The sequence below is a fragment of the Ovis aries genome, chromosome 1 (assembly GCF_016772045.2).
Source record: "Ovis aries strain OAR_USU_Benz2616 breed Rambouillet chromosome 1, ARS-UI_Ramb_v3.0, whole genome shotgun sequence".
NCBI classification, from domain to species: Eukaryota; Metazoa; Chordata; class Mammalia; order Artiodactyla; family Bovidae; genus Ovis; species Ovis aries.
Genome location: NC_056054.1, coordinates 123665857 through 123681874, shown reverse-complemented (window position 1 = coordinate 123681874; position 16018 = coordinate 123665857). Strand labels below are relative to the sequence as shown.

Here is a 16018-nt window from a genome sequence, read left to right as displayed (position 1 = left end):
TCAGCTTTTCCCCTCTCCTTCTCGGAGAGGGCTTCTCCCTGGGCCCAAAGCGAGTGATCCTGAGGGTCACCGGGACAGAGGGACATCCCGCATCCCTGCCCTGACAGTTCCTGAGAGGGACAGGAAACACGCGGACCTCGTGAGGAGTCTGCGGCTCCTCCCAGGAGATGGGCACCGAGAGGATGTGGGGACAAAAGGGATGGTGGTGCCAGAATGCGGGGTACCTCCTTCAGTGGTGCTGGCCTTGGGGCTCAGGAGGGATAGAAAGTGCCGGGACTGCAGACGGGAGGCATGGGTGGTGCAGGTTTGGGATAGGCAGGATGAGGGGATGCCAGGATCCGGGGATGCCAGGATCCGGAGATGCTCGTGCAGCGTGGGTGCCTGGTGAAAAACAGCAACAGTAAAGCAGAGCTCTTTTGTCTCTGATGGGAGAGATTACTTGGGGCTCTAATTTCAACTCGTGGAGGCTTCTTTATTAAAGCTGCTCTGGTCCAGCTTGACAGACTTATTCAGGGAGAAAATAAATTAAGGAAGGGGGCCTGCCTAAATTTAGCGAATCGTCAGAGCCCATTAGGATCGTCATCTCTGGTTTTATGTAACAGACTGGAGAGGGACGATCTGAGTGGGAATCGCTTCGTGTCTTCGTTGTTGTTGTTCAGTCCCTCAGTCGTGTCCTGCCGGGAGCCAGCGTGAGGAATCCCACCCGTGACAAGGTCATGTGGCAGAGGCCTGATGGGCAGGGCGAATCAGACCTCAGGGTTTTCCCCCGGTATTTCCTGAGCATGTGCCCCCAAAATAAGAATCTGCCTGCCTTATTGTATTGTACTTTTCCACGACTCTTTGGGACCCCACGGACTGCAGCACGCCAGGCTTCCCTGTCCTTCACCATCTCCCAGAGCTTGCTCACACTCATCCAGCCATCTCATCCTCTCCTTTATCCAGCTGCCAGAGGCTGAATATCCCAGTGTCACAGAAAAGAGCAAGGGCATGTATGAGTGAGACTAGGAATTGAAGCTTCACTCTTTACTAGGTGATGGTGGGTCTCTGACCCTCAGTCTTCCCATGTGCAGAAATGGGGATGTTACACGTCTTCACTAAGAGGACTCAGTCCCTAAGAGGACTGCATGCTGAGCCTCAGTCTTCCCATCTGCAGGAATGGGGATGTTACACGTCTTCACTAAGAGGACTCAGTCCCTAAGAGGACTGCATGCTGAGCCTCAGTCTTCCCATCTGCAGGAATGGGGATGTTATACATCTTCACTGAGAGGACTCAATCCCTAAGAGGACTGCATGCTGAGCCTCAGTCTTCCCATCTGCAGGAATGGGGATGTTACACGTCTTCACTGAGAGGACTGCATGCTGAGCACACTTCGTGGGAGCTCCATGAAAAGTGGTTTTCTAGCTCCCCCGGTGGTTCAGACAGTAAAGAATTCACCTGCAATATGGGAAATCCAGGTTTGATCCCTGGGTCTGGAAGATCCTCTGGAGGAGGGCGTGGCAACCCCCTCCAGTATTCTGGCCTGGAGAATTCCATGGGCAGACGAGCCTGATGGGCTGCAGTCCATGGGGCCACAAAGAGTCAGACAGGACTGAGCAGCTAACACTTTTCACCTCAAATGGAGAGGGCTGGGTTTGTGGGGTGGTAGTAATTCACACCCAGTGTCTGTCCTTATTCTGAATCAGTTTGAAACAGGAGATATGAGAATCTGACAGGTGTGTTCATAGCTGTTGTCACTTTAAAGGTCCGAAAAGATTCTCCCAATGTGAGAGCCATTTTCCAGCAGTATATGGGCAAGTTCCCTGTAACTATAGCATGTGGAAAAAGTGAAAATCGCTCAGTCATGTCCGACTCTTTGTGACCCCAAAGACTATACAGTCCATGGAATTCTCCAGGCCAGAATACTGGAGTGGGTAGCCTTTCCCTTCTCCAGGGGATCTTCCCAACCCAGGGATCAAACCCAGGTCCCACACTGCAAGTAGATTCTTTACCAGCTGAGCCACCAGGGAAGCCCAACCTATAGCATACACAGGCGATTCACGTTTTATTCGGCAAAACTCATCCCACATCCCCTTCATTTCCAAGCAGTCCGTCTTTCCTGCATTGAAAAGCCTCTTGCATTTTCAGGGATCCCAGCTCTCCTCCCACTGTATCTTGAGAACAAACCAAGAGATGAGACATGGGAAAGAAGCACCACTCCTGCAGAGAAAGCTCGCTCCTGCCGAGGGATCAGGGTGCAGAAGTGATGGAAAGCCTGTTCCATCAGAAAGCACCTGGGGCAGCACAACTCAGCTCTCCGGGGCACCACCAGGGGTCCCGGGATCAGCAGTGGGCTTGTTGGCCAAGGGGCATTCCTGGGGAAGGGCTGGACAGTGCCCACCACCTCCAGCAATGTCACCGTGTTGCCCTGAAAAGTGACGCCCGTCGCTGATGCTCACAAAGGCACCAGGGCCTCCTGCTCGTGGAATATTCACAATGTAGGAACGTCCTGGGACCTCCCCCAGAAGACGTCTGTTAAGCACTTTGAGAAAGGAAATAAGGTTTTCTTGCTGCTAGAAATGTCTTACCAGTGCTTTTGCAAAAAAAAAAAAAAAGCAGCACCGTTGAACTTGCCCAGTTTGTATTGGCGTCACTTCTATTTCCGGTTGCCACTTCTCCCAGATCCCAGCTGGGCCGAAGAGCAAATAAAAATAAACAGTTTTCTGCAGCGAAAACACTTGGCTTCCTCTCCCTTCTCCCAGCTGGGCTGCAGTGCGGGGTCTTCAGAGCTCGTGCTTTGCCCTCCAGTTTTGACTCCTGCCACCATCACATCTGCCTTGCCTGGAGGGTCGTGAGATCTGGGTAGTTTATTCTTAGGGTCAATTTGGCGGACTCTTGAACCATCTTCAATAGGAGTCTACTACACTGCCGCCTGTCTTTATCTTTCTGTCATCCTTTCTTATAATACAGAGAGCTGCCATTCTAGCACGGAGCCTTCAAATTCTCTGTAGGCTTATTAACAAAGCGATGAGTTAAGAGCTGTGGGCAGAAAGCAGAATTGCAGCTGGGAGAGGTCAGTGGTGGGTTTTGAGTTGGTTCCATTCATTTTGTTTCACTGTATCTCAGGGAAGTTGATGTTCAGCATTAATGTTCTTGAGGTGTGATTTACATACCTTAAAATTCACCCAGTTCACGTAGAAACAATCCAGTGATTTCTGGTAAACATTCAGAGCTGTTCAGCCTTCACCAGGCTTCCCAGGTGGCTCAGTGGTAAAGAATTCGCCTGCCGAGGTAGGAGACGTGGGTTCGATCCCTGAGTCAGAAAGATCCCATGAAGAAGGAAATGACAACCCACTGCAGCGTTCTTACCTAGGAAATCCCATGGACGGAGGGGCCTGGGGTCGCGAAGAGTCAGGCACGACTGAGCATTTGCACAAGTGTAGCTTTCAGTTCAGTTCGGTTCAGTCACTCAGTCATGTCTGACTCTTTGCGACCCCATGAATCGAAGCACGCCAGGCCTCCCTGTCCATCACCAGCTCCCGCAGTTCACTCAGACTCACGTCCATTGAGTCAGTGATGCCATCCAGCCATCTCATCCTCTGTCGTCCCCTTCTCCTCCTGCCCTCAATCCCTCCCAGCATCAGAGTATTTTCCAATGAGTCAACTCTTCGCCCGAGGTGGCCAAGAGCTGAAACTGGAGTTTCAGCTTTAGCATCATTCCTTCCAAAGAACACCCAGGATTGATCTCCTTCAGAATGGACTGGTTGGATCTCCTTGCAGTCCAAGGGACTCTCAAGAGTCTTCTCCACACCACAGTTCAAAAGCATCAGTTCTTCGGCACTCAGCCGCTCATCCTTCTTCACAGTCCAACTCTCACATCCATACATGACGACTGGAAAAACCATAGCCTTGACTAGACGGATCTTAGTCGGCAAAGTAATGTCTCTGCTTTTCAATATGCTATCTAGGTTGGTCATAACTTTTCTTCCAAGGAGTAAGCGTCTTTTAATTTCACGGCTGCAGTGCAGCTTTCGCCACCCTCCAATTTTAAAGCATCTCCGTGATCCCCCAAAGTTCCCTCGTGGGCACATGTGGTCCGTCCCCATCCCCACCTCGGTCTTGTGTATGCTCGGTCGCTCAGTCCTGTCCTACTCTTTTGCAGCTCCCTGGCCTGGAGCTCGCCAGTCTCTTTTGTCCATGAGATTCTCCAGGCAAGAATACCGGAGTGGGTTGCCATTTCCTCCTCCAGGGGATCTTCCCGACCCAGGGATGGAGCCCGTGTCTTCCTTGTCTCCTGCAGTACAGGCAGATTCTTACCACTGAGTCAACGGGAACCATTAGTTTACTTTCTGTGTCTATAAACTTGAATTTATCTGGAGATTTCATATGAATGGAATCATACCGTATGTGGTCCTATGTCTGGCTTCTTTCACTGAGCGTAATGCTTTTGAGGTTTATCCATGTTGTAGCAGTCGGCCTTCTGTATCTGTGGGTTCCACACCCGTGGGTTCAACCCACCACAGAACTGAGCATATTTGAAAAAAAATTCCTGAAAGTTCCAAAAAGCAAAACTTGAATTTACTCCACATTGACAACTATTTACAATAATACATTTACGTTGTATTTGTGACTATTTACATTGTATTAAGTATTATCAACATTCAGAAAACTAAGATCATGGCATCTGGTCCCATCACTTCATGGGAAATCAGTGGAGAAACAGTGGAAACAGTGTCAGACTTTATTTTTGGGGGCTCCAAAATCACTGCAGATGGTGATTGCAGCCATGAAATTAAAAGATGCTTACTCCTTGGAAGGAAAGTTATGACCAACCTAGACAGCATATTAAAAAGCAGAGACATTACTTTGCCAACAAAGGTCCATCTAGTCAAGGCTATGGTTTTCCAGTGGTCATGTATGGATGTGAAAGTTGGACTATGAAGAAAGCTGAGCACCGAAGAATTGATGCTTTTGAACTGTGGTGTTGGAGAAGACTCTTGAGAGTCCCTTGGACTGCAAGGAGATCCAACCAGTCCATTCTAAAGGATATCAGTCCTGGGTGTTTATTGGAAGGACTGATGCTGAAGCTGAAACTCCAATACTTTGGCCACCTCATGCGAAGAGTTGACTCATTGGAAAAGACCATGAGGCTTGGAGGGATTGGAGGCAAGAGGAGAAAGGGACAACAGAGGATGATGGCTGGATGGCATCACCTACTCAATGGACATGAGTTTGGGTGGACTCCGGGAGTTGGTGATGGACAGGGAGGCCTGGCGTGCTGCAGGTTCATGGGGTCGCAAAGAGTCGGACACGACTGAGCAACTTCACTTTCACTTATGACTATTCACATTGTATTAAGTATTGTCAGTAACCTGGAGATGGTTTAAAGTGTACAATAGGATACTGGGTGGGTTACATGCAAATCAGATGCCATTTTATATGAAGGAATTGAGCGCCTGTGTGTTCTGGTATCCAAGGTGGGTCCTGGAAGCAAACCAAGAGGGCCCCAGTGGTTGGACGCCACTCCTTGCTGTTGCTGAATATATTCTATTGGATAGATATACCATATCACTAAGTCTTGTTTGGCTCATTTGCAACCCCTTGGACTCTAGCCCACCAGGTTCCTCTGTCCATGGGATTTCCCAGGCAAGAATACTGGAGTGGGTTGCCATTTCCTTCTCCAAGAGATCCTCCCGAAGGCAGGGATCGAACCTGCAGCTCTTACGCTGCATTCTTTACCACTGAGCCACCAGGGAAGCCAACTAAATATTATTCTATGGGATAGATATACCATATCTTCTTTATTTGTTCTCCATGGTGTTTTTTTTTTTTTTAATACTGCAAGATAGACCTTTTTGGGACATTTGATGATCACGTGGGTACCATTGGTGTATCTGTGTGAGTGTGTTGGACAAGCAGAGTGAATGATATATGTGCTGATTTGAAAATCGATCTTTTAAAATCTTATCTACAGGACATTTTAAAGATCTGTTAAGTGTCCAAAGTATCTAAAATATCTCTTTTTGGTTTTCAGTTCCCAAGAATATACTCACGGCAATTGATCCATCAGTTGCTAATCTAAAACCTTCTGTGAAGCAGAAAGATGGAGACTATGGTAATGTTTATGGCTTACTATCAAGATTTCTCGTTAAGTAAAGGTGAACAGCCCCATGTGACCACAGGTGGATGCCCACTGGTTAGGATACAAAGGGACCTCAGGTGTGTGAGCTGCCAGCTCTGAGGATGGCAGAGCTGTGGCAGATGGTTACTCACGGTGGCCAACCTGTGGTGTTTTGAATTATAAGTAGGGTAAATCCTCCTTCCGTTCCCCTTTATTTCCTAAAGGAAAAAATCACCTTGAGAAAAGGGATCTGCTCAGAAGTAAATCTGGGGTTCCTGGATTATCTGATGGGCTTGTTGGAAAGATGATCCCATTTGGGAACCTGAAGGGTTAGACCCAGGCTTGGCCTGCAGACCTCCATCCATACATGCCCTTCTGCCTGAGGCTTTTCCTGGGCTTTGGTAAATAAGGGAATGAACATTTGGGGTTTGTCTTTAAAATCAAATCTAGAATGGAATTTAGACCCTTGGGGCTCCTAATAGAAACTACAGAGGCCCCCAAGAGAGTCTGTGTAAGATGCTGTACTTTGTGGGTTGAGAGTTGGTCTTGTGTTACTTGAATTCCATTTCTGAAGTCTTTTCCCTCTAAGTATAAAAGTAAAGTATGCTTGATATGGAACACACAGGAAAATATCAAGAAAATAGAACTCCTCCCTAGTCTCAAAGCCCAGGATGACTGTTGTTAATATTCTAGTTCTGTCCCTCCAACTCTCCACCAGGTTCTGCCTCTCTCATCCTTTCTTCTCTTTCTCACAGGGCTCCTACCAGGTTCCCATGAATATCCTGGCCCCCCTGCAGTGGAGGCCTGAAAGCCCTGTCTAACATTCCCAGGGGTCCCGAGAGCCCATAAGCTGCCCCATTAGGGGCCCCCTAAGCTCCATCACAGTAGCCTAACCAGGCATATGAAACCAGATCTGCTCTGCATTTTGCTATCATTTCCAAAGACGTTTCCAGCACAACCTCCCTCCACAATTCAAGGCCTTCTTATCTGTGGTCAACAGAGCAGACAGCAGTTCTATAGTTAAGTGGGACATTATTAAATCTCCCAGAGGCATGATGAGTGCCATTGCCTTTAGAATGGAAAAAGAAATGTCTTCCCTTCTGCAGTACAGTGGATGAATGAAGCTGGAACCAACACATTTTAGAATTTCTAAATCCCTTTCATGACTTAATATTTTCAGAGACTGTCTGCTAAAATGCTCTTTCTGGCTTGCTGCTGCTGCTGTTGCTAAGTCGCTTCAGTCATATCTGACTCTGCGACCCCATAGGCAGCAGCGCACCAGGCTCCCCTGTCCCTGGGATTCTTCAGGCAGGAACACTGGAGTGGGTTGCCATTTCCTTCTCCAACGCATGAAAGTCAAAAGTGAAAGTGAAGTCGCTCAGTCATGTCTGACTCTTAGCAACCCCATGGACTGCAGCCTACCAGGCTCCTCCATCCATGGGATTTTCCAGGCAAGAGTTCTAGAGTGGGTTGCCATTGCCTTCTCCACTTTCTGGCTTAGTCATCCCTAATTTTGTTAAAGGCCCACTTATTGGATTTCTGTGACTTTTTATTTATGATGGCAATCCTGGTTTAGGAACAAAATGCAAACTGGGAACAGTTGTGATTAATCAGCCTTGCATTTTTTTTTTTTTTTAATGAAACAGGTGTAGACCTTGACCCAAGGGAACCGAGGGTTCTGAGGAAAGATGGTGTGATTGTCAGCCACTCGTTGGCAGCATTTGCTTACATTAGAGGTAGGTAATTGCAAACTTCCTAGATGGATTTACTGAATTCTTGTTCACAAATGCTCTGTTTAATTGTAACACTTGGATAGCTAAAGAAAGCAGGGAACTTCTCTGCTGGTCCAGTGGCTAAGACTCTGCACTCCCAGTTCAGGGGGTCTGTTGGATCCCTGGTCAGGGAACTAGATCCCATATGCTGCAACAACAAAAAAGGTCCCACGTGCCTCAACTAAGACCCAGCACAGCCAAATAAAATATTAAAGAAAACAGACTTTAAATCTGACACAGCAACTGCAGTCTTCTACAGTCCAGAAGCGCAGAGATCTGAATTTAGATACTGGTCCCACTGGCGACCAACAAGAGAACCACAAATGCTGAAGTCCCACTCTCCAGCAGCTGGTCTCCAGGGGAATTTTCCGCTTTGCAAAGTAGGAAGCTGAGGAATGCATTTTCCGGCTTGAAAACTTGTGAAGGGCACAGGATTATTGAATTCCACCCTTGGTTGGAAGAACGTTGAGCCGAAAGATGACTTACTGAACAAAACAGGTCGTGGTCTGCGGAGGCAGAGACCCTTTCTGAGTCACCAGTGTTACTGCTTGTGGTTGCCAAGGTTTCCCTGGATAATCTTCCCCTCAAGGATCAATCAGACTCCATCCTCCTTAATTAGCGGAGCCCGAATGGCTCGTCTGCAAGGGCGTGGTGCGTGCCGTCTTTCCTCATCAGCCTCTCTGCTTACCTCCCGATGGACCCTATTTTGGAATGTTGACTCTGCAAGTTTCAGCAATGCCTGCCTGACTCTGTTCAGGGAGCCAAAACTTCTGAAGACTTTCGTAAAATACATGGTAACAGAATGCATTATGGCATGACTTATTCGAGCCCTTGCCAGAGCTGGGGCTATTTGGAGTAAGCCTTCCGTAGAGAATAATGAAGGCTTGAGGAAACACCTCAATCCAGGAGCTGGTATTCCAGCGTGGGACCTTCTTACCAATATTCTTTCTGTGTGGTGGTTGTGTGGTTGTTGAGAATCCTCTCCTTTCTAACCACCATCACATTTCTGTTCCGGATAATTGTCAAACTTAAGAGATGTAAGAGATTTTATTGTTGGAAATATCCCGTATTTTCAGAGTCCTTAGAGAGCCCCTTGGTGGAAAGGCAACGTGAAAATCCTTCACACAGAGGAGTGGTGACAAGGCTTATGTGCTGCGGCCACTCTGGCTGTGCCGTTCTCCTCAATAACTGTCTTGTTCAGCTCCGGCGGCCTTAACAAGAGACCGTGGACTGGGTGACTTAAACAACAGAAATGTATTTTCTTCCTGGCTTGAAGGCCATGATTAAGGTTCCAGCAGGCTTGGTGCCTAGTGACGGCTGTCTTCTTGGCTTGTAGACAACCTTCCTCGTATCCTCACACAGCAGGGAGGGAAAGAGAGAAAGAAAATACTAGGTGTCTCTTCTTTTTTCTTTTTAACTGAGCTATAGTTGATTTAATGCATTGTGTTAATTTCTGCTGTAATCAAAGTGATTTAGTTATACATATATTAATATACTGGAGAAGGAAATGGCAACCCACTCCAGTACTCTTGCGTTGAAAATCCCATGGACGGAGGAGCTTGGTGCAGGCTACTATCCATGGGGTCGCAAAGAGTCAGGCACGACTTCACTTTCACTTTCACATTAATATACATACTCATTATTTTTCATGTTCATTTCCATTATGGTTTATCACAAGCTATAGTAGTGTAATTAATGTAGTTCCCTGTACTATACACTAGGATCTTCTTTATCCATCCTATATATGATAGTTTGCATTTGCTAATCCCAAACTCCCAGTCCAACCCTCCTGCATCCTTCCCCACCCCCTCGGCAACCACAGGCCCATTCTCTATGTCTGTGAGTCTGCTCTGTAGATAAGTTCATTTGGGTCATAGTTTAGATTTCATTTGGTGTCTCCTCTTACAAGGACACTAATCCTGTTGGATCAGGGCCTCACCCGTGTGACCCCATTGAAACTTAATTACCTCCTTATAGGTTCTGTCTCCAAATATAGTCACATTGGGGGTGAGGGCTTCAGTGCATGAATTTCAGAGGTTACAATACATAGTAGTGACCCTGAGACAGGGACTCATGCCCTCTTCTGCACACAAGGAAGCTAAGACTCAGAGGACTTGAGCCATGTGCCTGAGGACACTGAGTGGCCAGCAGCAGGGCAGGATCTGACTCAACAGATACAAAACCTGCCCTCCAGCTTCTCCAGCAGAGACGTGTGCCCTTCAGAATTTCGAAGGATGGAAATCTAATATCCTCGAGAGATCTGAATTAGCTTCTCTCCATCCCTATCTATCCTCTTGCACACTTATTACTCCAAGAAGTTATTTTTGCTGTTGTTGTTCAGCCGCTCAGTCGCGTCCAACTCTTTCCAACCCCATGGACTGCAGCACACCAGGTTCCCTGTCCTTCGCTATCTCCCAGAGTTTGCTCAAACTCATGTTCATTGAGTCAGTGATGTTATCTAACCATCTCATCCTCTGCTGCCCTCTTCTCCTTCTGCCCTCGATCTTTCAAAGTATCAGGGTCTTTTCCAGTGAGTCAGCTCTTTGCATCAGGTGGCCAGAGTATCGGAACTTCAGCATCAGCATCAGAAGTCATTGGAGAGATTTGCTTATTAGGCACCCATCTCTCCACTAGACATTAAGGTTTCAGCTGCAGATGTTTGTCATCCTAGTCATTGCCATATCCTAGTGACTGAGACAGAGCTGGCACCGAGAAGATGCACAGTTAACAGTTAATTAGTGACCAGATGATGAGTCCTCCTCTGGTCTCATGAGCTGTCTTGTACCTTATCATCACCCTGTATTTGCTGTTTCTAAGTATCCAATTTTTAAGGAACGTACAGACTCGGTGGGTTATCAGGTTTTATCGAGGGATGTTTAGGCACGTTCTGAGGCCAAGCCAAAATTTCATGTCAAAGAGAAAAAGACTCTGAATGCGCTGTGTCAGGTGTTAATGAAACGGAGCTGCCACTAGAAGTTCGTTCATCAAATCACAGAGGCTCACAAAGTCTTAGGGGGACGGGGCCTCTGACCCTGCCTGTGAATTTCCTGGGCATGTTACTCTCTGGGTGGTTCTTCTGAATGGTCCCCAGCTCACAGCATCCTCCTCACTGGTTAGGCCAGCACATTGCAGTGAAGGGCAGGACCTTAGGCTGAGCCGTTTCAACACGAGCATCGCACAATGAGAGTATCACCATTATCATCACTAGAAAGTGGTGCCCCAGCCAGCTCTCAGTGGCATCTTCATCCTCAATGTAGGGACGTGATCAGAAGGCTGGACTAGGCTCCCTGGACACCCACTGAGAGGAGGAGGCCCTCCTACTGGAGAAGTCCCAACAGAAGCAACCAAGAGTAAGCTGGGAAGATTCTGGCAAAATCACCAAATAGACAACGGACTGAGCAAATCAGAAGGACATGTCCTCAGGTCAGGCTACAAATAGCTTGGTCACATTAGTGCCGCCAAGTGCACATGGGGAACCGACAGACTAGAACCCAGAGCCAAGGGGCTTATCCCGGGATGTGGAGACACACAGACTGGTGGAACGGACACAGAAATATCCAAGGGTTCCCGATGAACGATTTCTCTTTGAGCCATTTAAACGGTCTGTGAGGCATCTTCATAGGAGTGTTTGAATTTGTGTGTGCTCAATCGCTCAGTCATGTCTGACTCTTTGTGACCCCATGGACTACACTAGGTTCCTCTGTGGAATTTTCCAGGCAAGAATGCTGGAGTGGGTTGCCGTTCCCTTCTCTGGGAGCTCTTCCTGACCCAAGGATCAAACCCACATCTCCTGTGTCTCCTGCATTGGCAGGAAAATTCTTTACCACAGTGCCCCTGGGGAAGCCATGTTTGAATTTACCCTCTTCTCAATAATATAGACTTATTTATTGAATTCATTCTAGAATTTAGATCATGGGTCTGAAGAAGCTCTGAGAAAATTTTCAAAGTTAGGGAAATGGAAAGGGATGGATGTGTGTGTGTCTCTCTCTGTGTGAGTGTCTGTGTGTGTGTCTCTGCGTGTGTGAGTGTGTGTGTGTATGAATGTGTGTGTGTGTGTTGGAGATTTGGGGAGGTGACTTTGTTAGCTGGCTCAGCTGAAGATTGTGTCACAGGACATTTATTTAGTCTTGCTCAGAACTTGATGTCTTCCGTTCCATCTAGTGAGCATTTTATTAATATTTCCTGCCCTTTGCGGCCTAGTATTTCTGACCCTGTCTTGGACCTGGGCCTTTGTGTGTCCTCGGCCTCTGGCAGAGCTCGCTGTGGACTTTTGGGGTGCATGGGGGTAAGTGGGGCCATGGACGGGAATGCAGCATTTCTCCTGCATTGGAAGGGTGTCATTGTTTCATGTGAAGGGAGCGCTAGGATATCAGACAGACCCACAATGAAACAGAAGTATCATAACACATTTCGAAGTTGGAGTTACATGATCCCCTGTCAGGGAGAAGGATGGGAAATCAGCACCGCCTTGTCACGGAGGTGTGGGTTCTGAAGTGTTCCCACGGCCTCTAATCTTTGCTTCCATGACAGAAAGTTACTATCACATCCCTAAGTGCTGTCAATCCAGGCCCAGCACGCCTTGCTTTTTCACCTGATGGTAGCAGGGCCCCCCAGGATGGAGCTCTTGCTCAGTCTCTTGGTGTCTTTTTTAGACACAGTAAGTTTGAGCTGGAGCTGTGTTGGCTGCAGACCAGAGTTCTAAGAGGCAGGGGACCTTAAAGGCCACCTTGGTGAGACTCCCCAGGGCTTGCCACCACTGATGAAATTCAAGTCCTTCACTGGACCTGTGAGGAACTAAGGCCAAATGAGCGTAAGGCTGACAATAGCACAGTGTGAAGATTCTGTTTAACAAGCAGTCTAATGCCTTTATTTTAACAGAATACATAATAGGAAAGGTGAAAGGTTGTTGCTGACCCACGAAAAGACGCCAGGATTCTTGGCCTCCGGAGGAGAAGAATTCAGTCCGGGGCCAGAGGCGAGGCTTGATCACTTAGAGCTTTTGTATGATAAAGTTTTATTAAAGTATAAAGGAGATAGAGAAAGCTTCTGACGTAGGCATCAGAAGGGGGCAAAAAGAGTACCCCCCTGCTAGTTTTTAGCTGGATGTTATATAGTCACTGCTGCTACTGCTATTGCTAAGTCGCTTCAGTCGTGTCCGAGCCTGTGCAACCCCAGAGATGGCAGCCCACCAGGCTCCACCATCCCTGGGATTGTCCAGGCAAGAACACTGGAGTGGGTTGCCATTTCCTTCTCCATATATAGTCACTATCAGTCTGTTAATGAAAGAAAGGAATGTCTTAAAACTCAGAATGGCACGAGGCCCCTCATCCATTAGATATATTTTGGGATAATCTTGGCACCAGACAATTCATCCCAGGCCATAAAATGATTGACTTGAATCTTGTAGAAGGGAGATTACCATACACATAGTTTCGTTTACATAGACTAGGAGAACAGTGTCTGAGTATAACATACTGGTTTGTCAAGTAGGTTCTCAGCCATTAGGTGGAACTGACTTGAAGACAGAGTCTGGGGTAAATGCATCGTACATTAACATAGCTCAAGACAAACATTTCCACAAGAAAAATGCACTGGTTAACTCAAGGTTTGAGAATAGTTAACTTCAGGTGGAACCAGGTGTCATTATGGCAGCACAGTATTTTAAGAGAAACCTCCTTTTTAAATTTGTATAGAGAAGGGGGAAAATATATATACATCACTAGTTTGTTTCCTCCTGCCACTTAAGAGAGATAAAAATGTCTGACACTTGCAGCCTATTTCCTCCATTTGGAGACACCTGGCCTTCCTGCCTGTTACCCTCCCAAAGGGCTTCCCTGGTAGTGCTAGTGGTAAAGAACCCAGCTGTCAATGCAGGAGATTTAAGAGATGTGGGTTCTTAGATCTCCCAGGAGCCTGGGTCGGGAAGGTCCCCTGGAGGAGGGCATGACAACCCACCCCATGGGTGTTCTCGCCTAGAGCATCCCATGGACAGAGGAGCCTACGGCCCGTTGGGTCACAAAGAGTCAGACACGACTGAAGCAACTTAGCATGCACACGCATGATAGGCAAAGGGGTCACAAAAGCCTACAGTGGTCCAGTTGATTTTAGAAAACAGATGGCGTCCTCTTAGTGTAAAGCCTGGGGCTCTGGACAGAGCTCTGACCCCAGGTTGGGTCCCAGCTGGGTGGTGGCTTTGGGCAAGTGAGGACAGGAGGAACTGGGCCAGTTCCCAGCCACGGCTCCATCAGCTAACATCTGTGATTCTGTGACTGCAGACCAGTTGGCTGAGTTGACTAGGAAACCTCGATTCCAATTGGCTGGCCCAAGAGTTGCCACGTTTTGCATCTTTGATCATTGGATCTCAGCAGACTCAGTTTAATGGCCTGAAGAGTGATCACTTGGCAAGAGGTTCATGGGAGCCAGAGGTGCCTAGGGTCTGATGAGTGAGAAGCTCCAGTGGCACCAGAATCCAGATCCCCAGCCCCACCCACCGCCACTTCCAGAGCAGAGGGAGAGAGGGAGAAAGGCAGCTAACATCGACCCCAGGCCACCAAGCCTAGTGCTGTAGATACGCGGCGCCTCCCTTCCAGCACTCAGCAGAGAGCTGTGTCACCCTCAGTTGGGACTGGGCGAAGAACAAGGCCGTTCAGCCCCAGTGCTCAGGGAGCTTGCATTCTTTGGGGTGAGAAAGGATAAAATACACTCAGAGACTTAACAACATTCGAGAGGCTATGAGACCTAATGACAGGGGGACTGAGTCCAGGCTGGGCATGGGGCACAGAGGCCTGGATGAGGAGGGGGAGAGAGAACATCGCAGGCAGAAGGAACGGCGTGCGCAAAAGCACCAAGGTGCCAAGTCATCTGGCCCCTGTGAGGGCTGGAGAGAGGCCAGTGGCCAGAAAGCAGAAAGCAGGGGCTCGAGTCTTTGGAGTTGAACTTGAGGTTGGTTGCACCAGCCAGGTTCTAGCAAGCTTCATAGGTGATGGTCAGGGTTTGCTTTTTATCTGTTAGGCAGAGAGAGAAGGTTATATAGGTTTTAAGTAGGACAAGGATGCGATCTGATGTGCATTTTTAAAAAGATTACAATTCCAGTGGGGAAAATGGATGAGGACGGCAGGAAAGGAGAGAGGAGACCAGCTAGGGGCGGGAAAGGTGGAGAAGTGTTATCCTTCCTGTTTTTCAGATAAATTCACTAGATCCAAAGGCACCTTAATGACAGGAAAATACAGGTCATTCACCATGTATATGCTGTCTAATGCCTAATACCAACAATATATGGAGCCTGTATGTATAGACTTCCCTGGTGGCTTAGACGGTAAAGTGTCTGTCTATGATGTGGGAGACCCGGGTTCGATCCCTGGGTTGGGAAGATCCCTTGAAGAAGGAAATGGCAATCCACTCCAGTACTATTGCCTAGAAAATCCCATGGAGGGAGGAGCCTGGTAGGCTACAGTCCATGGGGTCGCAAAGAGTCGGACACGACTGAATGACTTCACGTTCATGTTCAGCGCAGATCCAGTTTTAAAAGTGGACATGTGACATGAGCCAGCATTTTGACAAGCGAGACTAGGTAAGCATCTGAAGAGATGGATACATAATTGGGGATCGGGGAAATAAATACAAGTCAAGCCACAGTGAGATACAGTTTTGTACCCATAAATGGGAAAAAGCTAGAATCCTGACCATACCTAGTGCTGGAGAAGACGAGGAGTCACGCGGTTTCCCAGGCACTGCAGCCACTCCAGAAGCTACCCTGCCCACATTTCCCCAAAGTCACGCATCTTACGACTCATTCAGTTGCCGTCCTAGGTCAGCACCAGAGAGAAACACTTGCACGCGTTGACCCAGGGACATTTGCAGGAGTGGTCACGGCTACAAGGCCCACAGAAGGAACCTGGCAGCCCCCGGATGCCCACCACCTGGCGACTGTGTGAAGGAACCACAGTGCCTTCAAGAGAGCGGAGTAGCATGCAGCCATATACTGTTGGGTTCAGAGCAAACGCCAAAGCCCAGACACTAAGCTGTAATGTTACACCCTTTTCCTAAAGCTGTTAGGAATACGTGGAGATGCAGAAAGCTATACTCAAAAGGCAAGCAGGGGAGGAGTGGCCATGGAATGCAGGTGTAGTTACCTTGATATGGGGGGAG

At 48.0% G+C, this 16018-nt stretch overlaps 1 protein-coding gene across 5 annotated transcripts in view; it reads left to right on the top strand.

The window, feature by feature from the left end:
• Window positions 1-16018, top strand: part of EVA1C (eva-1 homolog C) — a 123442-nt gene that overhangs the window by 86209 nt on the left and 21215 nt on the right. For 4 of the 5 annotated variants that reach the window (XM_060403751.1, XM_060403749.1, XM_027978315.2 and 1 more), the window contains 2 exons: window positions 6012-6092; window positions 7745-7834. The exons of the other annotated variant lie outside the window; for it this stretch is intronic. In XM_060403751.1, the coding sequence (XP_060259734.1) occupies window positions 6012-6092; window positions 7745-7834 (171 nt within the window). The remainder of the gene's footprint in view (window positions 1-6011; window positions 6093-7744; window positions 7835-16018) is intronic. 5 annotated transcript variants of the gene reach the window in all.